This window comes from Pteropus alecto, unplaced genomic scaffold (genome assembly GCF_000325575.1).
Source record: "Pteropus alecto unplaced genomic scaffold, ASM32557v1 scaffold7, whole genome shotgun sequence".
Taxonomy (NCBI): Eukaryota; Metazoa; Chordata; class Mammalia; order Chiroptera; family Pteropodidae; genus Pteropus; species Pteropus alecto.
In genome coordinates, this window is record NW_006494614.1 from 47,517,081 (window position 1) to 47,543,504 (window position 26,424).

The 26,424-nt window shown below is 39.6% G+C and overlaps 1 protein-coding gene and 1 long non-coding RNA gene across 3 annotated transcripts in view; both read left to right on the plus strand.

Moving 5' to 3' along the window:
- The first annotated feature begins 289 nt into the window (after positions 1-289).
- LOC107196779 overlaps positions 290-26,424 on the plus strand; it is a 47,056-nt gene continuing 20,921 nt past the window's right edge. The window contains exons 1-3 of one of the 2 annotated variants that reach the window (XR_003044491.1): positions 290-755; positions 23,316-23,409; positions 23,626-23,772. This is a non-coding gene — a long non-coding RNA (uncharacterized LOC107196779). The remainder of the gene's footprint in view (positions 756-23,315; positions 23,410-23,625; positions 23,773-26,424) is intronic. The other variant, XR_001518226.2, reaches the window with a different exon arrangement.
- GVQW3 (GVQW motif containing 3) lies at positions 755-8,293 on the plus strand. The gene has a single exon (XM_015600557.2). It carries the CDS (start codon positions 819-821, stop codon positions 1,449-1,451), a length of 633 nt encoding a protein of 210 aa, XP_015456043.1. The 5' UTR covers positions 755-818; the 3' UTR covers positions 1,452-8,293.

Consider the following 26,424-nt stretch of genomic DNA (forward strand, 5'->3'; position numbering starts at 1 on the left):
GCGGCTCCACAGTGCTGTGAGCGGCCGGGAGGATTTACCGCCGCCGCCGCCGCTGGTGCACCTCCCGCCCGCCCGGGACGCTGCCGCCTCCTTCCCACAATGCACCCTGACGCCCGGGGGTGCCCTCTCTTCCCTTAGCCTTTCTCCCCCGCCCCTTCCTTTCCGCCGACTTCTCCGCATGCGGGCACGCGCAAGGAAGGGCGCTTGCCCGGGTGTGGCGAGGTGGAGGCGGGGCCTGGCCTGGGCTGTCGCAGTGCGCCTGCGCAGGCCTAACTCGCGGGGGGAGGAAATTGCGCATGCGGGCGTGTCTCCCGGGACTCTAGAGCCGGCGGGCACCGGGCCTTTCCGGTAGGTTTGGCGTACGCGGGTTTCTGCAAATCTGGGGTGTGCTTGCATGTTACATCACTGGTGCACCTCTCTTTACTTGCTTAAGATGCCACCACTTAGGCCTCTGTTGCAGAAATCGCCATAGACTGTTTAAAGGCCGCGGAATCGGGACGACCTTGATGACTGATTTGTACACTCCCAGCAGATTTGCGTTCAGGAGTTGGACGCAGACGTGTGTTGTAGATTTCTTTTTTTTTTCCCCCCGGCTTTGCACCTACTCTTTGACCCCATTAGCTCCTCAGGACGAGCCTCCCCAGCCTCAACGGGAAGCCGAGGGGCGAAAACTCAAAGAAGCAATTAACTCTTTCCTGGTGAGGCTTCCAGAGGAGCAAGAATAGCGACATGATTCCACCCGCAACCCTATAGAGGTTGGTCCCTCTGTCTTCTCCCTTACGATCGTGGCCTGTAACGTTCCTGTGTTAAGTGCCAGAATGAGTGATCGCTATCTAGAACAAAGGATTAGTATCAAGTTTTGTGTGAAATTGAACAAGTCTGCAAGTGAGACCCACCATCTTTTAAAAGAAGCTTATGGGAATGAAGTCATGTCGAGGGCCAGAGTTTTCGATTGGCATAAAAGGTTTAAAGAAGGGCGGGAAGATGTTCGAGATGATGCCCGAAGTGGTCGACCAGTTACCCACCGGACAGATGAAAATATCCAGAAAGTCAAGGACTTAGTTTGTTCAAACAGGCAGTTAACAGTGAGGATGATGGCTGAAGAGTTAAATTTAGATAAAGAAACTGTTAGGCTCATTCTGAAAGAGAACTTGAACATGAGGAAAGTTTCTGCAAAAGTTATATCTGGTATTTTGAAAAATGACCCTAAATCTGGAAAACTTGACTTTCATTCTGACCTTTCAAAAGAAACTAGGAAAAATAGCTTGTGTGTGAAGAAAAAGGTAACGGGCTCTGAAACATGGAGTCGTCTCCAATGTGAAGCTGGTGGAGAAATGCCTCCGCCTGTATCCCATCCCAGAATCCACTATCCTGCCAGCCACCTTCTGCAGGCGTCATCGTCAACTAGCCTTCCCACAAGGACAGCTCAGGATTGGTTCACACCGTGGTGAAAGGACTGTGGGGTAGCTGAAGCCGAGCTAGAAAGCTGCTTCACTGTTAGGCACCTACATTTGCTTCTTGTCTATTTTCAGTCTTCTCTACCACCCCTCCCTACATGTCATGACTCTTCTAGTTACTCTGCTGGATTGTTGGGCTATCTTCTTTGTTGTTCTTCACAACTTTGAAGAACTTTTGCCTGTTGGCTTCTCTTTCTTGCTTGTCCTTGATTTCTTTTGCTTAACAAGTTTGGATCTCCTCACTGCCCAGATCTTAGGTTGTTGTGGCTGCCCTGTTCCTTTGTTCTCAGCATTCTGCCTCGGGACCATACCAGTGATAGGTGGTAACAGGATCTCCTGGAGTCTATATCTCTTTGCCCAGGGAGTCATACTTTTCTGGGAAGACCCCAAGAGAAGGCCTCCAGTTCCAGCCTGCTTCACAGTCTGGGCCTGAGGTACAGTGCAGAAGGAAGTGACCTGCTGACATAGTAAGCAATGCTAAGGGCCAATCTAGCCCAAATGACTCAGTGCGAGCCCCTCAGAACTTGAGTTGGCTACCCATACTGAGCTTACAGACCTACCTCTCATGAAAGAGCTGAGTTTGTTTCAGTCTAGTCCTATGCTTTGGATATCCCCTCTGCTGGAAGAGGAGGATCTGGTTCTAGAAAATATAAACTAGGGGACTCAGGCCTAGGCTGTGATGTGTAGGGAGGAAGGTCAGGTGACACTCTAGAGTCTACATTAAGGGAACCTACTGCCTACATGTTGATTCCCACACAGCAGCCTGTTTTTAATAACTAGTATCAACATTGTTAAGTGTTTTTTGAGCACCTGCAGTTTTTAGAACACCGATGGGCATTGACAATGTGAAGTTATGAAACAGGATCACCAAGGCTGAGTGGACTTCATGGATGAAGTGGTTCTTGAACTGGATCCATAAGGAAAGATGGGACAAGGGGTAGAAAATTAGGGAAAGTTTCACAGGCAGGTGGAACAGCTGAGGCTTTGAACCTGCATTAGTAGAAAAATAATGGCACTTTTGGCTGAAATAGCAAAGTCTAGAGAGAAAGATAATGGTGGTGTAGAAGATGAACAATTTGGGATAATTTGTTTCCTCTGCCCCCAGCTCCATGCCAGTTGTTTATAAATTGCTTCCCCTAAGTCTGGATAAGTTTATAATAACCCACTTGTTTGATTATCTAAATTGCCCATACCCTATCTCCCCAAAAGCAGTCTCTACAAGTTCAGACTCCTTTATCTCTTTCTGCTTCTCTGTCAGGATTTATGGAATGGAACTTTTCCCAAGTGGATTCCAAGTAATACCACATAGACTGGAAACATCTCAGAACTCCTGGTAGAAGTGCAGGCAGGGGGATGGTTAGTAACAGCATTTCACAGGGTTGGCCAATCTCTGTGTTTTAGTCAAGGATTTTTACATTTTACAGCTCCTGTTATTTAACTAATAAGTTGGTGAACAATGTCGATTGATAGTAGAGGCCCAACACTTATTTATTCAATAATTATTTTTAGTTCTGTTTTTCTCGTATCACCTTCAAAAAATTACAAGTTCTTCACTAATACCTATCTGTTTGGAGGCACCATGAAACCTAGACCTTGTCCCACAAATAAAAGATATTGTGCAAGAAAACTCTAAGCAACAGCTTATAGACTTCACCTACTTAGCAATTTCTAGACATTCCATTTCAGGACCATTACATCTTCCTACATTCGGTGAGATCCTGGGTTCCCTGCAAGCACTTCCCACTGCACTCTGGAACAAAGCCACCATGACTGGCTCTTGCACTTTTGTGACAACTTCATATTAATCCTTACTCAAGCCCAGTGGTAATTGTTGCAGAATTGTGTGCTCCTGGGCCCGGGCCAGGATCCCACAACAGTACCTACAGGCATTATCCCCAACCTATTATAACACAGGGATCCTGAGAGAACTTATTTCTTGATTTCTTCCTGTCCTGTGTACAGGGCTGTAGTGTTCATTCCAAAGCTGGACCAAGACCATGCTGGACTGTAGGGTACCAGGAACAGTGTTGTCCCAGACAGGGTCTGAACACAGCAACCAGAAGCAGGTAATCAAGAGTATAAATTCAAATTGTTCCAAGTAGCTAAAATGAAAAAGACTTATTTTATTACCTTAGATTACGTCCCAAGTAGAAATCAGGTCAAACTATCACCTGAACCCATTGCCCGTTTGCAAGATTTCCCAGAAAATGTTCAATTAGATGATAAACCTAACGTGCTTCAGATATTGGGGAAGTGAGAATACTGCCATTACACTCATTCAGAGCAAACCATTCACACATGGCTGCTCAGACTCACTAAACCTCAGACTAGAGCATGATTTAGGAGTATCCCCAGATGGAGAGTTCTTGTATAACAGTACTCCTTTTGTGCCTACCCACCAAATCTGTTTTATTGCTAACATGAATTTTGCTCTGGCCTGCACCTTGCCGCCCAGGGCTCTTGAGTTCTTGATCATATAATCTCAGGGATCCACTCATCATCTTGCCACAGGCTGTTGTCCTTGGCTTTTCTCAGACACTTCTCAGTTTATTCTCCACCAGTTTGCTCTTGTTCCTCTGTTTCCCTGGTGCTTTTGTTTTCTGGTTCTGGACCTCACCTCCCTCCAGTAGCTGCTTTTGGTCACTTTTGGTGTACTGATCTCGAATTGCCCTTTTGGTCATGGTTTTTCACTCAGCTTATACTCGCTTCTGATTTTTGGATCCCTCTTCCAGCTCCTACTTTAGTCCTATAGTCTTGAGTAAGGAAATTGTCTATTCTATCCTTGGCCCCAGGTTGCTTTCCTGCCCTCAGGAAGTGGGGTGGGCAACATGGGGGAATGTGTTCTTGTTTTTGATAATGGAGGAAAAAACTCCTTTCTTGTTTTTGATAAGGGGCATAGAAAAAAGGGGATGGGGGGAAAGCTCCTTTCCACCGGTAGCCACCAGGGCTTGTACTCCCCAGTGGCAAACAGTGTTACTAGTTTCTCAGTGAGGCAATTTTGTTAATTCTGATACTCAAAAGTCATGAAAGTTTTTCAGAGATGTAACATCCAAATCCATTCTCCCAGCAACTGTATTTTCTCTGGCAGGAGAAGCTCTATGTAACTGTAGGAAATGAAGCCTGGCTCTCTGTAGGATGTAAGGAAAGTTGGCCATCTGCAGGCCTTGACCATAATTCTCGAGTTTAATCAGTTCATGAATTTCTTTAGCTTTCAGGCTGATCTCCCTGCCCATTCCATCTAGTGGAATGCTATATGCCACAACTGGCAGTCCAGAAGGAATAGATACCTTCCAGGGCAGATCATCCTATTGTTGATTTTATCCAATTTTCCCATTACCGCACCCTACTTTACTCCGCCTGTCCCACTGGTAATAATCAGAAACAGAAAGAATAAAATGTCCAACAATCTTTGATTTCGAAAAGCCTGTAGATACTTTTGCAGTCTTCTAAATTCTGTCCCTGGTTCTGAATCCTATTGAAATGACATTGTTTGGGAAGAATGTGTACCTGGGGCCTGCTTTCCATAGCCTTCCTTTCAGATCCATTTCTTAGAATTCATACTTGCCATTGGAGATTTCCAGATAAATCTGGATGCTAAATGATTTGAGGATATCTAGAAAAGAAGTGGGGTACTATTGGGGGACTGTCACTGTATCGCAGTGACACTGTTCAACCAGCCTGCTATTTGCAGACATCATTGCCAGCAAGTTTCACTAGGCTCCTTGAGATTGCATCTCACCAGTATCCCATGTGGCTCAATTAGTAAGAGCTTTTGCTTTTGGAATTGTATACATAACCCTGTGTTCTATTTTGTAGTTGGATCAGACCGCTCAGATTTTACCAGGCTTTTACATCCTATCCAAGGCAACCCTCATATATTTATCTTCTGTAGCCTCTGCCTTATTTGATCCTTGCAAATATTGTCCCAGTTGCATCACCCTTCTTCCAGTATTGATACTCAGAAACAAAAATTCTGCAGTGAGAAACTTCAATACCTCTAAGGACCCACTTGGGTCTAGTGAAGCGGTCAGAAAGGGAAATGTCTTAGGATTTGTGGGCCATACAGTCTATTATAACTACTAAACATTTTATTGCAAAAGCAGACATAGCTAATATGGAAACAGGCATGGCTGTGTCCTAAGAAAAATTTTTTGTGGATGTTGGAATTTGAATTTCATATAATGTTCACATATTACAAAACATTATTTTTATTTTTTCAACCATTTAAAAATGTGAAAACTATTCTTACACTTCTTAACTTGTACACTGTAGAAAAACATAGTAGGCCACATTTGGCCCATGGCCCATAGTTTGCCAACCCCTAACCTAGTGTATATCAAGTGTGTATATAAAATGACAGATGATTGATTCTTTTACATCAATAACATTGTTAATGCCAAATTGATCGGGCAGTGCCTGACAATTTACTATCTAGAGATTGTGGAATATTGAAGGGAATCTTTATGGTGCCAGGAGAGTGAACTAGAGGTGAATGATTGACGATTTTACCTTGACCCTATTCTGGTTCACAAAATGAGTTTTGTGCTGTTTTTGACTAAAAATGATAGTACACAAACTACTACCTATATATGTCTGTAATATCTCAAAAACAATTCTGGCAATATTGCAAATGGTACCAAGTTGCAACCAGTAATAATGAACTGAAGGTGGTTTCAAAATAGCCTTGACGATGGGCAGCATTCTAATAAGTTTATCACCTACAAAAGTGACTACTATGGAGGTGACAAAACTCACCAAATTATGTTTTTTTGCATATGTGTAGAAAAATTATATTTTTGTTTTTGTTTTTTGGTGGGTTTTTTCCCCCCGCAACTGGTGTCAAGCTATGTCCTTTTAGGTGTGTTTACTTGTTTTTCTCCTAAAGAAAGCCATATTGTATCACCTTCATTTAAAGTGATTTTCCAAAGTTGAGTAGAATCTCAGGATTGTACAGACCTTTACACAAGTGTTTAATCCAGCCAGTCATGTTTCCCTTGAACCTAGGAGTGATTAAATCCTACAGCTGCTGAAAAACTACATCTGAAAGAAGATTCTATGTTACTTCCACAAATTTTTGTTGAGTAGCTGTATGTGCCAGGCACTGTCCTGTGTGCTGGGGTATGGCAATGTACAAAACGGATACAGGCGTTAGATCTGACAGTCTGAAATCTAATTATATTCCTCCACTTTTGCAAAACTTCTGTTGCTCGAGCACACACTAACTCATTATTAATTGCATACCTGGAAATAGGTATGACCTTTGCCACAGGCGCGCTCTGTATGTTCCACTTAAATTTTATTATCCTTTAGACAGATCTCTGTTGGTAGAAAAACACGCTGGCCATGTTGGTAGTGTAAATTGGCAGCAGCTTTCTGTAAAGCAATTTGGCAGTATCTATCAGGAGCTTTAAAAATGTTTATATCTTCTGATTCTTTAATTTCCACTTCTGGGAATCTGTCCTAAAGAAATAGTCTAAAATGTGAGTGGAATTTATGCTTAACAATCCAGAAGTCCAACAGTAGAAAATTGGTTAAATAAATTGCAGTGTGACTATACAATAGACTATTATGCAGTCATTATAATTAATGTTTATGAAAAGTTAATACAGCTTGGCAAAATGCTTATAATGTTAAGTGAAAAGAGATGTACAAAATGTATATATAAATCCAAAAATGTTTTTAAAATAACTAGTAAGGATATGCTATGGGTGGTTGGAGTATGAGTATTTTTTTAATTTTCTTGTTTCTTACCTTTTAAAAAATATTCCCGAAATATTATTACTTTTATTATCAGAATAAAACAATAACACCAAAAGTTGACAATGAAAGAGTGAGTGAGGCCAAACCACTAGTTTGGTCCATGAACAGTTAACTGGCTTGGTTGACACAGAGGCTGTATGATATTGTGTTGTTAGTGAGAGTGGGACAGAAGGAAGAACAGCCTGCCCCAGAGGAGAAGGGGATATGACCAAAATTCCTACGGAAAACCAAAGTGGTATGAGAAGACACCACAAGTGGCATGCACCTGTTATGTAGTCCTTGGTAGGTGAAGGAGCTTGTAGGAATCAAGTATATTCTGACAAATAGAGAAAGATATGAAATACTCTCCTGGGTAAAATTAACCTCCTTTGGATTTTGTTCTTACATTTTCTCATACAAAGTGAATATTCTCAAGATGGATTTTGTTATAGCTGATTCATTAAAGGATCCTTGAACCTTCCCTACAATTTCTTAAGGATGATAATGGCTTTCGATGTGCCAAGTCTACCTCCTCCCATACTAGGACACTCAAGCAACATGGATGTACACCAGAATATTTGGTATTCCACACTGAGAATACAAGCATATCATTAGTCGTCTTAATTTTGTAACCTACAGAAAAAAACTAAGCTTTGCAAATGTTATTTTGTTGGTGTCCAGAATTACTGTGCTTTTAATTTATGTCCGAAGAGTAATCATGGGATTTTAAAATGAGAAATGATGTAGATAATACCTGTCTATCAATGAAATTGTTGTTGTGTTGGGAAAATGTGTCCTTCATTGTCGCTTTAGCGAAATGTTTATCATTAAAATGCCAAATATATCTCCTCGGTGAAATTTCAGACTTTCAAATGATTACACAAGGTAAATACAGATTTTATAGGCATATAAATTATAGATTTGTCAAGCGAGAGAGTTCTTCAAGATCAAAGTCTAAGTGTCTTGGTTATAAAAAGAACAAAAGAGTGTGACTTGGGTTTTAGTTTTTCTTCTTAACAAGCCATTTGACCGGGCGATTCATGTGCACTCTTGGAACCACTATAGTTTACTCATCTATAAAAGAATAATAACACCTATCTCGTAAAGTTTGTTTTGTTCATTCAACAAATATTTATTGAGTGCTTATATGTATCTGACATTATTCTAGACACTGAGGATGTAGCAATACACAAGACAAATATTTCTCTTCATGAGCAGACATTTAAGTGGGGGAGTCAGACAAGATATAAGATAAATGAATAAAAACATAGTATGTTAGGTAGTGATATTAAATGCAAGGCTTACATTAAACAACGTGTATGAGGTGCCCAGCGCAAGACCTGGTGTGTAGTAGGTCTTTCACTGGGCACCTCATACATATTAGCAATTTCCTTTGCTTCTTTAGTCTTCCTAACAGCTCCTGAATTACTCTACAAGATGGTAGTAATCGGCAAAAAGCCTGACCCATTGCCTTCTATCTCTTGCCAGTTAATAAAGCCTAAACCTGTTTTTGCTTAAGAAACAAAAGAATTCTTTTATCCTGTTTTGTACTTCCTGTATGGCAGATTAATCAAGGTGGCGCCTAAACACTGTTGGTAAATGGCCTTTTCTGAAGCCAGTTGGCAGGGGTCCTTGCCTAGAACTAAATGGCAGGTGTTAGATCCACAAAGACAAATGCATAGTGTTATTGCTGTTTAAGCAAAACAGACTAGGAGACTGTAATTACTGTTTATCTTAAGAGATGTGGGCCCTGTGTCCTGTTCCAAACATTGGAGAACTGGGCAAAGTTTGCATTATTTATGAGAGACCAGGGCATTGACAAAAAGCCAGGAAAAAAAGAGTTTAATGCTTGTGGTATGTTTATATTGCCGCTCATTGTAGAAAATTTGGAAAGTTCAGAAATATTTAAAGCAGCGGCTAAAAGTCTACCCCCGGGGTTCAGGTGTTTCACCAGACTCATCTCTCTGCCTCAGCTTCCTCAGAAACACCCAGTGAACAGTCATTTACTGAATTTCTTCTTTGGGCCTGGGCCTGTACTAGGCACAGAGGGTACAGCCCTTACCCTTAGGCCGTGCCCGGCTTTGCAGGATAGCGGCAGGGCCAGAGGTGGAAAGACCACCGAGAATGTCCTACCGCAGACCGTCAAGCTTTCCCCAAAGACAACTCCAAAGAACAAGTGTTTATAAAAAATTCGAAACAAAAAATTGGATTGATCACACTTAGGGTGATTCGGGTAATGAGAATGTGGATAATGAAGATGCAAAACACAATACTGGTAACCAGCCTGCTGGCTGTTCCAACCCAAGCTCTTCAAATGTGAAAGGGCCTGAGCTCTGTCCACAAGGATGTGGTGTGCAGTTTTACCTCCCAGAAGAAACCGGACATTAGGCTGTGGGCCAGTACTACTGTACCTTGCTTTAAGAAACTAATAAGTGAAAATTGAGAGTTACAACCCAGATTAGATGAGGAAATTGGCCCAGGGAGGTTGAGTGACTTCTTGAATCACACATGTAGTTGGTGGCAGAGCCAGGATAATAATGAAGGGCTTTGAATTTCACTCAGTCCGGTGAATTTTTTTCCGTTACTCCATTGGTAATAGTTTCCTCTACTTAAGTATACATTCTTAAGATATTTTTAAAATACCCTCACATTTGGTAAATAAGATTTACCAACAGTGATTTACATGAAATTTTTAGAGACATATGGCATAGAAGGTGCTACAAAGGTTTTTCCAAGTTTCCCTGGCAACCAGGATGTCCGGGTCCCCTGGTCTTTCCAGAGGTGTGTATTCATAAGTAAATGTTGGCATTTTGTCATTCATTTTTTCCAGATGTTCTTCCCAAGTAATATTATGTTTTGTGTTTTTAATATTTCTCATGTACATTTTAAAAATCTGGGCACATAAATCCTAATAAAGTTCTCAACTATCTCCTCTATGCTGTCTAAAATTTCCGGGTGTGTTTATATTTATAACACAGTATCTGAAGGCATGAATGCTATCACGTCATTAGGGTTTATACTCCTAAACCCTGGACTTGTGTTTCTAGATGTTCTAAAAATTCTTAACACTTCACTTGTAAATGCCACTTTACTATGCCATGACATTTCCATAGTAACATATTGCAAACAGGAAAACAGGAAGCCTAAGGAAAGGGGAAGTCAGTTTCAAATACAAATGTGTGTGTGTATGTGTGTATGTGTGTAGGTAAGTAGTAGAATACATAAAGGGGGTGGAGGGGTAGCGGCGTTGTAAATTCTAGTTTGATGTCCCCTGAGAACAGAATGTCTTGTGGGCCCACCTGGAACTGGTGGTATCCACCACCCACCAAGTGGCCCAATCTTGGAGTCATACTTTCTTTGACCCTCACATGTAGTCAGGTCCATGCCATTCCCCTAAGATTTCTTAGTGTCACCTACTACCAGACAAAGGTGGGTGGTCACCTACTTGTCACCTCACTGTCCTAAAATCCATTCTCTACAGTGTTGCACATGTGCTTTTTTTTTTTTTTTCTGCACATGTGCTATTTCATTTGGAGTTTGCGGAAAGCTGGAAGCTTTTTTGACACTAGCATTTCACACCCTCTGCATGGACTCTCTCCCTGCTGCCATCCACCTGGCAATCTCCTACTTATCACTCATGACTCAGCTTTACCATTGCTGTTCTCTAGTCCCCACCCCTCAGTAAAGCAGACACCCTAGTGTACAATGCATATCTCATGTCAAGGAAACTATAGCACTTAACTGAACCTAATTGTTTGCAGAATGTTTTTCCACCCCTACCAGCCCATGAACTCCTCAAAAGCCAAGAGCATATACGCTTATTCTCTGTAATTCCCTGCATCCAGAATAAAGCTTGCCAGAAACTGCTCAATAAATGTTTGATAGATGAATGAAAATATAGACTTTTACATACAGATGTCAAATTATAATGTTATATAATTATATATATAATTAGAAAATGATATGATTGTATTAACCAGTTACCCCAATAAACTTAATTTAAAAAAATAGACACGATAATTGATTTTTTTATTGTGGTAAAACACATAATATTCACCATTTTAACCATTTTAATGTGTACATTTCAGTGGCATTTAGTACACTTACAATGTTGTGCAGCCATCACCACTGTCCTGTTCCAGAACATTTTCCCCGCTCCAAAAAGGAACCTTGTGTCCATTGAGCATTCATTCCCCATTTTGACTCTACCCCCAGTCCCTAGACACTACTAATCAACTTCCTGTCTCTATAGGTTTGCCTACTATGGAAGTTTCATATAAATGAAATTATGCAATATATGGCATTTTGTGTTTGGCTTCTTTAGCATATTTTCAAGATTCATCCATATTAAAACATTATCAGGATTTAATTCCTTTTTAGAAATACAATATTGTATTGATTTCTACATTTTATTTATCCATTTATCCATCGATGGACATTTGGGTTTCTACCTTTTGAATATTGTGAATAGTGCTGCTATGAACATATATGTACAAGTTTTTGTTTGAAACCTGTTTTCAATTCTCTTCAGTATATACCTATGAATATTGAATTGCTGGGTCCTATTGTAATTCTGTTTAACTTATTGAGAACCACTGGACTTTTTCTCACAGTCATTGCACAATTTTACATTCTCTCTAGCAGTGTATGAAGTGAACATCTCTAGGTTCTCACCAACACATGTATTTTCCCTTAAAAAAATTTTTTTTTTAATTATATCCATCCTGGTGAGTGTGAAGTAGTATGTCATTGTGGTTTTGATCTGCATTTCCCTAATAGCTAATGATGTTGAGCATCTTCTGTTTGTTTTTTTGTGGTGTTTTTTTTTTTTTTTTTGGCCAGATGTGTATGTTCTTTAGAGAAATGCCTTTTTAAGTCCTTTGCTCATTTTTTATTTGGGTTGTTTGTCTTTTTGTTGTTAGGTGGTAAGAGATCTCTATACATTCTGGATTCTAGACCCTTATCAGATATATTATTTGCAAATATTTTCTGCCATTTTGTGGACTGTCTTTTTACTTTCTTGATAGTGTCCTTTGATGGCCAAAAGTTTTACAATTTGATGAAGTCCAATATATCTATTTTTTTCTTTGGTTGCTTGTGTTAAGAAACCATTGTCATATCCAAAGTTATGAAGATTTATCCCTATGTTTTCTTTCGAGATTTTTATGGTTTTATCTATTATATTTAGGTCTTCGATCCATTTTGAGTTTGTTTTTGTATATGGTGTGAAGTAAGTGTCCTACTTCATTCTTTTGCAGTGGATAGTCAGTTGTCCCTACACCATTTGTTGAAAAGGCTTCTTTCCCCATTGTCACATTCGTTTTTGAAATATATTTTCAAATTATAAGTTGACAATCCTTTTTTTTTTCTTTCTTTACCTTAAATATTTGCTCCACTACCCTCTGGCTTGCATTGTTTCTGATGAAAAATTGTTTCTTTGTACCTCAGTGTGTGCTGTATCCTCTCTCAGTGTTCTTAAGACTTTTTCTTTATCATTGACTTTAGCAATTTGATTATAATATGCCCTAGTGTAGTTTTCTTCATATTTCTTGTGCTTGGAGTTTATTGACCTTGAATTTGTGGCCCTAAAGTTTTCATCAAATTTGGAAAACTTATGGCCATTATTTCTTTAAGTATTTTTTTGACCCCTTCCTCCTTTAAGATCCAATTACATGTATATTAGGCCACTTGAAGTTGTCTCACAGGTCATTATGCTAAGTCCATTTTTTCTGTCTTTTTTTCTGTTTTTGTGCCTTTTGTAGTTTCCTTTGCTGTGTCTCTAAATTCATTAATCCTTTCTTCTGAAATGCTTAATCTATTTTTATACCATTTTGTGTGTTTTTTTTTTTTTTTGTCTCCAATATTGTAGTTCTCATCTCTATAAGTTCGACTTGGATCTTTTAAATAGGTTTTTTATTTTTGGAATTATTTTAGATTTGCAAAGATAGTATAGAGCATTCCCATATGTGCCTCATCCTGTTTCAGTTATTATCTTAACATTACTATGGGGCACATAAAAACTAAGATACCAACATTGGTATATTACCGTTAACCAAACCCTACATTTTTTTTTCAGATTTCAACAATTTTTCCATTAATGTCTTTTTTTCTGTTCCAGGAACTAATTAATGATATTATATTTCATTTAGTTGTTAATGTCTCTTTAGTCTCTTCTGACCATGACAGTTTCTCAGTCTTTTTCTTGTTTTTCATGATCTTGAAAGTTTTGAGGAGTGCTGGTCATGTATTTTATAGAATACCTCTTAATTTTTGGTTTGTTTGATGTTCTGATGATTTGACTGGAGTTACGGATTTTGGAAAAGAATAACATAGAGGCGAAGTGTCCTTCTTATTACTTCAAATTAGAGAGCACATGATAGCCAAATGACATCATTGGCGATGTAAACTTTAATCATTTGGTTAAGGTAGTTTTGCTGGATTTCCCTCCCATGAAGCTATTTTTCCCTTTCCATACCATTCTTTGGAAGCGAGTCATTAAGTTTAGCCCACACTCAAGAGCTAAAGTTTTACCTCCTGGAAAAGGAATATCTACCTATATTGTTTGGAATTCTTCTGTATGGAAGAGTTATTTACTTACTTATTCAATTATTTAATGTCAGTTTGGACACATGTATATTTATTTTATATTTTGGGTTATAATTCAATACCATGTTATTTATTTTGTTGCTCAAATTATTCCAGGTTTGGTCATCGAATGTTCTTTCTGGTTGGCTTCTGTGTCTCTTTGACATGCTCCCATCTTTTTGTTTTTGGAGCATTTTCTTACTTCCTGGTACTACAACATGCTTCAGGATCACCTTTTGTTTTTCCTGCCTCACATCTGCAATCAACCATTTCTCTAAGGACCCTTTTTATTGGAAAATGGTATTTAGAAACCAAAATATGAGCACTGAGTATGTTTGCTGCTTCTGGGATTTGTGTCTTTTATGTTTCCATGTCTCTACTTAATAAGCTCAGTTTTTATCTTCTTGTTCACATGAAATACAGCTATAAACTTTTAATGTCCTTATCTATCCATTCTACCTACCTTGGTTAGTTTCAGTTGACTGATTTTTCTCCTCATATGGGTCCTTCTATATGTGTCCTTTGGCTTTTCGAAAATAGCTTTTGGCTATTACTTCTAAGCTATGTTAAATGGGACCAGAACAACATTAGTCTAGGGCTAATTTAACCCCACTGTTATGGCAGACCTCACTTGGCACCTTGTGAAATATGCCTTGCTACTCTGAATGTTGGGAATAGAAACTAGACCTGTGCAATTTTCAAGAATGTTCTTTCTAGTCCTTTTAGATGGTTCTTTCTCTGGCGTCAAATAGTTTCTGTACAGGCATGCTGAAGACTTAAGGGGGACTCTTAGCAGATAGCCAGAACTCTATTCTCTTTGATATTCTTCCCTGTGAACTCTTGCCACTTTCACCTCTCCAGATTCCTAGCTCCATCTCCTCAACTCAGGGAAACTATTGAGTTCTGTCGGTTTACCCTCTTGGCACCAAAACCTAGAAACCTTCTCCAGGAGGTAAGCAGGGACAATTATAGGGCTTACCCCACTTGTTTTCTCTCTCTTATGGATCATTGTCTTTAGTTTCCTGATATCCAGTGTCTTAAAAACTGTATTTCATGTATTTTATCCAAATTTTTAGCTTCTTCAAGTGGAGAGGTAAATCCACTTCCAATTACTACAGAAGCAACAGTATAAGCATAAGAAATTAATAAACCCTAAGGCTATGATTAGTACACAGGCATGCATATTATAAGATTTAAAGAGGTACTATCATATAGTAAGACTAAGAGTAGCTGTATACTCTGGTCCAGTTATAACCTTTCTGGGCCTCAATTTCCTCATCTTAAAGTGGGAATCATAATGGACCTATCTCATTGGAATCAGATGGGGATTAAATTGATTAATACATGGAAAGCATTTGGAACAGTGCTTGGTTCACAGCAAGCATTCAATAAATATTTATTATTATTCTATGTACTTGTTAAAAATGGCCAGCAAATTTATTTCTGAGTTTCCTAGTGACCCTAGCAAAGTGGGAGTATCAGTTACATGATTTAGTGTCCATAAAATATGTACAAACTGGTCATACAAGAGAAGTAGAGGTGTCAGAATATTTCCCACATAAAATTCCTCATAAGAAAATGCTGTATATGCCTGTAAAATATACCAGCCAGAGGGAATTTCCCAGGATTTTGTCTTTACTATCCTTCCAAGTGGCCAATAGCTTCACACCAGAGTTCAGTTCAGTAAGAGTAATTCCACTGTGACTGAAATATTGCAGTACCTTTGGTTTGGCATAACCTAAAAATTTACAGCATCAAAACAAAACTTCTGAACCACATGTCGTTTGAGCAATTCTCCATAAATATAGGAGGGTCAATTAGCAGACGATTACAGTGGTTCAGGCGAGAGACAACTAAAGCACGAGCCGAAGAACTAGCTGTAGGATGAAAAAGTTTTGGCATGGAACCAACCCACCTTCCATGAGAATCCACAAAGCTTTGCAACAGACTCAGTGTACAGACACAGGGAGGAGAAACTTTCATAAGTACAGAAAGATGGAAAGCAAAAAGCTTGATTGTTGTGTTGTTCAAGTCTTCTGTAGCCTTACAAATATTTTGTAAGCATACTCTATCAGCTACTGAGAGAGATGTGTTAAAATCTCCCGATGTGTAGGAGATTTGTTCTATAATTTGTCTATTTCTCCTTGTAATTCTGTCTTACATATTTGGAGGCAATGTTTACAGTTCGAATATAGATTTTCTGGGACATCATATCTTCCTAATGAACTGTCTCTTTTATCATTAAAGTATATGACTATCCCTAGTAATACTTTTTGCCTTTCAATCTGTTATTATTGCATTATTTTACTTAGAATTTGCCTTGTATATATTTCCCCATTCTTTTATAATTTCTGTGTCATTATCTTATGAATTTATTCTTATAATCGCTATACAGCTGGATTTTTAAAAATCCAATCTGAGAATCTTTGTCTTTTGGTAGGCACGTTTATATTTCTTATTATGATGATATATTAGGGTTGTTTTCCCCCTTGTTTTGTTTTGTCTATTTGCCTTGTGTTTTCTTTTCTTTATTCTCTTATCTTGCTGTCTTTTGATTTGGTTGTTTATATTCTCACTAGTGGTTTGGCAGTAATACATTCTAATTCTGTTCTTTCAGTGGGCGTTCTTACATTACTAAAGTGCATACTTGACAACATCATTAAGTTAATCACTATCTCTAGCTCATTGTGAAGATTTCAGAAGCTTTAGAATTCTTTAATTCTGCTCTCCACCCCCTTCTATCTTCCAAGTAATTTGGTTTTTAGTATTTTAATTCCAACTTACTTTTAACCAGTAATCTCTCCATTAGATGTTTTAACAGCTAGTTATTTATTTAGATTTGCAAACCTGTATACCAATTTCTTTGCCCACCTTTCTTTAGTCCTTTCTTTTTACGAAAATATAATTTGCATACAATAAAATTCACTCATTTAAAGTATACAATTCAATCATTTTTAGTAGATTCATAAAATTATGTAACCATCATGACTAATTTTAGGATATTTTTATCATCCCCAAAGAAATCTAATATCAATTACCAGTCATTCTCCATTCCCCCCTATTCCCAGCCCCTGGCAACTACTAACCTACTTTCTGTCTCAATGGATTTGCTTATTCTGGAAATTTCATATAAATGCAATCATACAACATACAGTCTTTTTGTGTCTCTCTGGCTTTTTTCGCTTAACAGAATGTTTTCAAGGTTCATCCATGTTGGAGCTGAGTACTTCATTCTTTTTTTATGCCTGAATAGTATTCCATTGTATGTACCACATTTATTTATGCATTCATTAGTCGATGGGCACTTGGGTTGTGTCCACTTTTTAGCTTTTATGCATAATGCTGCTATAAACATTTATTACAATTTTGTGTGTGTGTGGACATATGTTTTCAATTCTCTTGGCTATATACCTAGTGGTGGAACCCAATTTCTTGCAATCATTGTGCTGATAAGTATTTTTTAATCAGCCATCACGTAGTAAGGGATAGAGGAGACCAGCTTTGTAGCATTTGTTGATCTCTGGATGGTAAATACTCAGGTTACCAATGTGATGTCACCGAATGTAGAGATGGGAAGAGATGCACAGTAGCACACTATTCTTTAGTAGCTCTACCATATAGATACAGAAGGTATGAATAACCTCAATAGCAAAATTATAGTAAAATAATTAAGAAGTAATGCATGGTGAGGACTTTTTACCTTTATTTTTTTAAATAATTTATTTAATTGTAAGTTTATATAATTTAATTTCTAATAATGGCCACATTTAACAACCAGTTCATAAAATTCCTATAATTTCAACAGTCAGCTTTCTGGGCTTGTGTGAGCTGGCTAGAGCACCTCACTTGCATTCCACTCCTTGCACCTCGCTTCTTTCTGGATTGAATATTCTTCTCGCTGGAGTATATTTATCAGTGTTCTTTCAGCAAGAGTTTTTGTGAAGTAAACTCGTCCTTGTCTGAAAATTTAGCTCTCACTTACAAATTTAACTGTGTATAGAATTCTGGTTTGATATTTATTTTCTTTCCACACTGTGAAGATGTTATCCTCCTCTATTTTGGCTTCCATTGTTGATGATAAGAAGGCTGCTGTCATTGTAGTTAACATCCTTTTTGGTAATCTGTTCCTTTTCACTGAGGGCTTTTATATTTTTCTCTTTGACATGTGGTTTTGCAGTTTCATTAGGGTGTGACTAGTTATGAAATTGTTTATTGACTATCTTGGTATGTTTCTTCAATTCTGGAATATTATCAACTTTTGTAATGGGTGATTTTAGGTGTCAACTTGACTAGGCCATGAAGAGCCCAGATATTTGATCAAACATTATCCTGGGTGTGTCTGTGAGAATGTTTTCAGATGAGATTAACATTTGAATCAGTAGACAGAGCAAAGCAGGTTGCCCTTCATAACGTAGGCGGCTCTCATCCAATCAGGCCTGAATAGAACAAAAAGGTTGACCCTCCCAAGAGTTAGAAGGAACACTTCCTGTCTGGCTGTTTGAGCTGGGAAATCAGTCTTTTCCTGCCTTCAGACTCAAATTGAAACATCAGCTCCTCTTGGGTCTTGAGCTTGTTGGCTTTCAGACTGCAAACTTACACCATTGGCTCTCTTGGTTCTCAGGCCTTTAGACTCAGACTGGAAGGACACCATTGGATCTCCTGGGTCTCCAGCTTGCCAACTGCAGATCTCGGGACTTATCAGCCTCCGTAATTGCGTGAGCCAATTTCTTATAATAAATAAATATATATGTATATGTACATACATATATATGGTATAGAAGTATGACACAGATTTTTTTCATACACGTGTTGGTTCTGTTTCTTTGGAGAACCCTGACTAATACAGCTATAAGATTTTTAAAAATTGATTTCCCACCATCCCCCCTATTAAATCTTTCTGGAAGTCCTATTACACATATGTTTGACTTTCTCTTTTTATCCTTCATATCTCTTAAACTCTTGTTCAGGTTTTCTATCTCTTTCTGTCTCTTTACTCCATTTTGGGTGCTTTCTTCCAGTGTCTCTTTTAACTAACTCCCTCATCAGCTAGATCTAATATTAACTTATCCTTTGAGTTTTTCATTTTAGTGACTATGTTTTTCATTTCTGGAAGTTCGATATGATTTTTTAAAAAATCTCCCAACTCTATTTCCCCTCATACTATTCTGTTCTTCTATTATGGTTTCTATTCCTCCTCTTATCTATTTTAATCATCTTAATTTAATCTTTTTCAGATAGTTCTATTTTTACCCTTCTTCTCTCTAGTTGGTTGTGTTTGTTAACTCTCCATCTTGGTCACCTTTCCTCACATGCTTTGTTACTTTTTGTGGGCATCTTTATCAGAGATTGCTTTTTCTAGTGGATTCTGGAAGCCCTGGATTGTTAGGCATCCCTATAGAGCTGTTTTGGATTTACGTCAGCCCTAACCTAGGAATTTTAATGGTCTGGACCAATTTTTATGTTAAGTTTTCTTAGTAGGTGCCTACATATACAGGCAGAGAATATTTAAACCCCCATACGCATTTGGCAGAGATTGGGATTTCTGTTTCTTACAAATGCCACGCAAGGCCTCTTTAGACCTCAAGCTTCTTTGCAACTTCTCTAACCCTAGGATACAGTTTTTCCAGTCTCTTTTTTCATGGAGGGAACAGAGCTTCCAATGGCAGGGCTTTATGCAGGGGGCTCAGCTCAAATTTCCTTACCTAGCTGGTACTGGAGCCCCATCGCCTATTCCTTAGTGTACAGTGTGACCATGGCCTACAGCTCCCAGGATCTATAGCTAAGTGTGAAATCCTTTTGTGCTGCTAAGGCACATCACCTGTACCCTGTTTTTCATTTCTTACATCTGAGAGTTCTCTTTATAGTTTTCAAATTTGGCAATAAAAATATGACATTTCTGTTATAATTCATCCAGCATCTATGTCTGTAGCAAGTGGTGGGATGGGAGACCCATCTACACTAGCATATTTGGTCATGTTTCTAGAAGTTGCCAAATTAGAAACAATAATTCTCTGAGAAAGACATTTATTGTCTCCATTTTATAGATAACCGAAACTCAGGACGGTTGTCTAAATTGCCAAAGCAATAAAACTTTATATGAGGAAATGGGTTTGTGTTCAGTCTGTTTGTCTACAAAATCCATGCTAGATATCTAGGCATTTTAAAGGTAGCTCAGTATCTGGCTTCTTTCCATTGTTAACCTTTATGGACAATTAACCCCTGGCATTTTGTTGAAGCAAATACTCTGGAAAAGAGTCCTCCCCCTACTAGGTAAGGCTGTTTTGAGAGAAGGAAAGGGCGTGTACAGCAAGCCATGGAAGCCCGAACCTGAGAGCTGCTGATAAGAACATTTAGCTGGGAGGCCAATGAAAGCCAACAGGCATATGTGCCACCATCTAGAAGCATCCCCAAGTTCACATGTGCAGTTGGCAGTAAAGGGGACATAGCAAGGGTTCTGCACATTGTTTTTGGCTTGCCTCTGGGATAAGGTGGGAGAAGGAGGAAGCCCAGGCCATGGAAGGATTTACCTGTAATTTCTGCGGAGTTTGGGGATGTCAGCAGAGACGCGTATTCGGAGGCTTTTCACTTCACTCCTTAGCCTGGGGGCACTTCTTGCCCAGTGCATCTTGCACAGAGCCTAGCCCTGAGCAGGTGCCCTGAAAAGGTGTGGTAGACCAATGGAGATCAGTTCAGGTCTAACTGAGGGAAAAGACACTTCAAGTACTTACTTTAATGGACCTTAATGAGGTGCACTGGTTACACAAGTGATGGAATGGAAGACAGAGATGCATCCCAGAGTTTAGCAAGAGCAGGAAACCACTGCTACCCATGAGGCAAAGGGGCAGAGAGGGGAGACATTCACCAAGGCCCAGGTACCAGGTGACCAGAAGCTCAAACCCTATCAGGCCTATCAATAGGAGAAAGAGCCATGGAGAACATGTAGCCAGAGATGCCACTGAGGCAGATGGGGAGGAGAAGAAACACCCTGGCTCTTCCTCCTGCTTCCACCTACCCCCAGTCTCCTGCTAGTACCTCCCTTTGGTCAAACTCAGATGGAAGTCCGATGTCTTGGAATCTGGATTTGAAGGCTGAATGGACTGGCTTCCTTGTGTTACAAAGCAGAGCAGGAGAGGACTAGGGGATGGGTCTGAGAAAAACAGGCCCAAGACTGGCATGGGAGGGAGGGGAGGGGAGGGGTAAAATAAACAGAATGCCTTGAAAATGCTTGACAGGAGATTCAAATCCAGTGGAAAGGAGTATAATCAGAAAAAAAAATACTTTCTGAAGGGAAGGGAAGGGAAGGGAAGGGAAGGGAAGGGAAGGGAAGGAAAGGAAAGGAAAGGAAAGGAAAGGAAAGGAAAGGAAAGGAAAGGAAAGGAAAGGAAAGGAAAGGAAAGGAAAGGAAAGGGGAGAAGACATGCCTATATGTAACATAGCATTCTAAAATACTCGTATGTATCTTTTTCAATTAAAAAGAGTCTTAGGATAAAAGTTGCCTTCCTTACAGAGTTTTTGGATCAAATGACAAAATGGATGTTAAAATCTTTTGAAAACTGCCAAGTGCTACATGAATATGAAATAACCATCATTAATATCATTAGTTCTTTTAGAGAAAGGAATTATACATGAATATGAGTGTAAATAAGAACGCTTTATTGAGCATCTATTATGTGCAGACACTCTGCATGCATGTATATTTGAATATTTTTAGCTGCAAGTAATGATAACTAACCATGACTTAAACAAATGGGTAGTTATTTTCTGGCATACCAAGAAATCCAGAGGTACTCCTTTGTCCTTTCCGTCTTGATTACAGGGGCTGTGATGCCCAGCCATCACCTCCAAGTTCAAGGCAGGAAAAGGTTGGGATAGAAATACAGTTCAGACTAAGCAGTCTTGTTTCATCAGGAAAGCAAAAGCTCTCCCAATAACTCCCATCAGAGTTTTACCTAAATCTCATTGGCTAGAACTGGGCTGCACAATCAACCTAACTACAAGGGAGCTGTACTGGTAGGTAGGTAGCAAGGGAGAAGTGGCTTCTGGGTGGCCGACCAAAGTGGTCTGCCACATGCATATAAAGCATAGTACTTGGCACAGAGTAAGTGTTCAACACATGTTAGTTATTTTGTGTGCTCTGTGTGTGTGCATATCTGTGTGTGGTTATATGTGTTCTGCATTTCTCCTAACAATTCTGTGAGGTAGGCTACTCTACAAATGAAGCCTAACACGCAGCTGGTAAAAGGCAGAGCCAGGCCTCAGACCCAGCTCTTTCTGACTGTAGTCTAAGGGCTCTTTCCATTGCCATGTCATACCCCACCCTCCCCTTAAACTGGCTCTCCTAGTCCTGGTCTTGGAATCACAGCAGACTTGGTGGAGAGAGAAGGTGGAAAAGGATCAACTCTGAAATAAGTTGACACCTGTCCCTGGGACTATACACTGAGTAACGATGAAGTCATGAGAAGAGATTCCATAATTACACATGCTAGACTTGTGCCTCCACCTGTGTAGTCACTGGAATGGTCACACTGGGAGGCTTGGCACGTGTTCTGATGATACCAGTACTGCCCAGAACTCCTGTGAGACTTTCATTTACAAGTCATGAAAAGACCTCAATCCCATTACAGTAAAATTACACCTCATTTCTTACCCCAAACTCAGCTGCAGCTCCTCATCTCATTTACCATGAGTTTCAAATGGCTTTTGACTGTTGCCAAGAATAAAAAATCATTCCCCAAAGACGGAATTGTATTATAATTTAGATGCAAAAGAATGGCTTGAATGCTCTGCAGGCAATTTTCAAATCAAAATTATAGAAATCTTTAAAGTAGCAGAAGCACTGTTGAAATAAATACACCCTCCAGGTTGATATGTTGGAAGAAGTCAACTCTTAAGTTTGGTTGTATAATTTCTGCTGTTTAAGAAAAATTACCTTGAAGGGTATTGTGAAAAGAACATTGGACTTCATAAAGATACCAGGGGGATAATACTTAATGCAGGTCAGGACACTGTGAGATGGGCCCACTCATGCATTGGCGGAATTATAAATTGATATCACTTTCTCGGAGCAATTTGGCAGTGAGCATCAAGAACCTTTAAATCAATAGTTTAAATCAGTTGACCTAGAAATTCTATTCCTAGGACTCTTTCTTAGGGAAATAGTCAAAGAGGTGGACGAAGATTTATGTATACGGTTATTCATTTTATTTGTAAAATAATAAAAAGAAGTAAATAACTCAAATGCAGCCTTTTAAAATTACGTTTTTGAAGAATTGTCAACAATGTTTGAAGATGTGATAAAATCAGACTATAAAACTCCATGCATTTTATAGTCCTATTTTTACTTTCTATTTGCTAAAAAAAGAAAGCTTCAAGATAGACTCAAAATGTAACCACAGGTTTTATCTGGGTGATGAAATTATAGGTGATTTAAAATATTCTTCATTATACTTTTATATATACAGTTTTTTATCATTGTAACTGTAAATATTACTTTTTAAATTAGTAAAATATGTATAATGAAAATTAATTTTCAAGGAAGGAAGGTGTTTTACTGAGAGAGAAGACATCTGCCCCCAAGAAACTGATAGTTTATGGAGGAAATGAGACACACACACGAATTTATTAAAAGGTAATAAAGGCTCTAATCTCTGCCTGGGAGAGCTGAAGGTTAGTGAAAAGAGGTAACATTTAAGCAGGGTCTTGAAGGATGAATAGAAGTTCTCTAGGGCTTTGTAAATTGTTTAGCACTATGTAAGTGCAAGGTAGTTTCGGGCCTTTATTATTACTGTCAAAGTTTACCTCATATAAAGCTCTCTTTCTTGTCTCTTTCCCATGCTCCCTGAAGCCCAGGATCCCTGGGACAGGAAGCAGCAGCAGTTAAACAGTCACACATCAGTGCTCCAGCAAGTGAACTGAGAGGTACATCAACTGAGGAGCAGATCCAGGACCAGAGGACATAAAATTATCTGGGAGCAGGGCCAGGAACGTGCTGGTGGGTAAACAATTCCCCCTTATTTGCCCCGCTGGAAAGGCTAACATTACTTGGGGCCTCCACTCTGAGCTATGCGGCCATCTCTACCTGGGGGATGGTAAAAACCAAGAATGAGTATCATACATCAGTCCATGATTTACGTTGCCAGGAAATGGTGTGTCAGATCTCCTTATAGTCTCCAGACAGGGCACAATAGAGAGAAGGGGTGTGAGTGAGGGGACCAGGAAGAGTGGCGAGAGATGATTTGTTTGGGAATAATTAGAAGCTCAAGGTTGGAAGGGATTTAAAAGTTATCTGATTTAATCCTCTAGTTCCCTTTTCTAACATCCTTATCACATTGTCATCCTTCTCTGCCTTTGGGGTGCAGCTCAGAGGCCACCTCTTATATTACCTCCTACTTCAGGCATTCATCATTGTTCAGTTTTATGAGGAAGAAAAATTCAATGCCCTCTGTGCACCAAGCAGTGGGCTTATAGTTCTTTGATTGCAGTATGCCCTCCTGTGCCTCATGTCATTTATTTATTTATTCATGCAACCAACATATATTGAATACCTATACTATGCCCTGCAATGTCTTAGATATTGTAATTGAGTGGAGAAAAAGACAGCCAAGATATGTTCTCATGGACCTATCATACTAATGGGGGAAACTTACAATAAACAAAGGAACAGATAAGAAAATATCAGGTCATAAATGTCAAGGAGTCAGCTTTGGGAAAAGCTAGAGGAAGAACTTTCCATACAAAGAGAGAAGCTGATTCTAAGATCTTAAGGAATACCTTTGCTTGCTCTAGGAACAAAAAGAAGGAAACTAGCATTGTGCAAATGAAAATCTCATGTTTTAGGACTTGGCTCAAGCACTGCCTCTTCAGGCAAATCTCTTGATTTCCCCGAGTAGAAGTGACCACTGTCTCTTCTCCGCATTGTCTCTGAGTAGGCTTCTGTCAGCGCACCTGTAACAATTTGCCATTCTTACCATACTATAGCATCACTACCCCTTAGTGGACCTTAGAGCAGAGCTTCCTAACTCAATCCCTAATTCCCAGTACAGAGCCTGGCACAGAATCTGTGATCAGTAAACATTTGTTCCTTGAATATATGAACTCTCACTAAGCATTCTATCAGAACTTCCCTGATTATTCAGAATTAGCAACCATTTCTTGACCAATGCCAGGTGCTACGCAAGGTACTTTTAACTCTAACTCTTAGAAGCCTCACGGCTGCTGTGAACAATAAGAATTATTGTCCTAGTCTGTAAAGCTCAAAGAGAATCAAAGTGACTTCTGAGGTGGCTCAATCATAAGAATTAGCTGGAATTTGAACCCAAGTTCTCATGACGTCAAATCCCAATCCTTCGTCTTATATGTCATATACCCATCATCCATTAGTTCATCTGTGTACTTACCTCCTCTCTTCTCCTGGATAACCATTTCCCTGAGGGAAGGCTCCACTCTGTGTTCCGCATGACACCAGAATAGCGCTTTGTATTTGTACAGACTCAATATATGTGTCTTAAACATCCAAGGGGTAGAAAAGGAAATATGAACATGTGAATGAATGCTTCACCCATGGTGAACTAGCCTCGTATCAGTTTATATAGAACAGTTACGGGCTGGAGGGAGAGCTGCTTCTGAGCGGAGGGGCCTTCCCAGATACCTCCGCGCCCATCCGTGAAAGCTAAGTGTGCCGTCTCCGTAGTAAAGCACTCATTTCTTAGAAATCACACCTTTCACTCAGTTGTACCTCTCAGCAGGCAGGCAGGGCCACGGGCGGGGTAACATGCATGGCTTCCAGTGAGTTGAGAAAATGAGGTTAGGTTTCGATTCAGATAGTTATTTGTGTTTTCTGGGTCTGCACGGTCGATAAATTTTCAACGAGCAGTGATTCTGTTCCTCATCTTTCATGCTTTATGGGACTTCAGGGAATGAAAGCATAACATCCTGCTTTCCCATAAGTTCTCTGGCCACTACCCTGGCACCAATTAAAGACATGTCTATGCAATTAATCAAAACCAATTTGGAAGCACTCTGGCGCTGTTCCTCTGATGTGCTGCCTGCTCCACATACAGTAGTTCTTCAGCTGCAGCCATGGAGCCAGGCACATAGGAGCTTTTGATGAACTGGCTGTGCCGGCCCCAGGTGTTAACTATGTCATCTGACATGACTAATGAGGCTCCCAACTTGATCTGCGTGAGCAGAACAGACCTGCTGTCTGGAGGAGGGTCAGTTTCCGCAGCCTGCCTGGGAAGAGGCTGCAACGTGCGTGGTACACACTCCATCATGTCAGCTGGAGTCCTGGAGGCCTCTAGTGTTGGAGCTGGGAGTCGTCCACCAGGAGAGCTTTGGAAACTGTGGGCCAGGCTCTGTGCTGGGTGCTGGTGGGAATGTGACCCAATTTAAACTTCTAGCTCAGCCTCCTCATTTTACAGACATGGAAACCAAGACCCAGCAAAAGTGTGGGGATCACTAGACACCTGAACTTTGGGGAGAGAAATAAAGGAGAAAGGATGGTCCTTATCCTTGAGGAGTTAATCCCCTAAATGAGCAGATAGACAGCCATGGGAGGAACAACTGGGGCTTGATGCAAGTACATCTTATCAAGGGTTAAACCAGGGGTTTCCTTCCTTCATTCTGCAATTGTTTTTTAAGGAAA

What these genes read in the sequence shown, in the direction of transcription:
- GVQW3 (XM_015600557.2), top strand. Translation starts at nt 819, where the DNA reads ATGAGTGATCGCTATCTAGAACAAAGGATTAGTATCAAGTTTTGTGTG.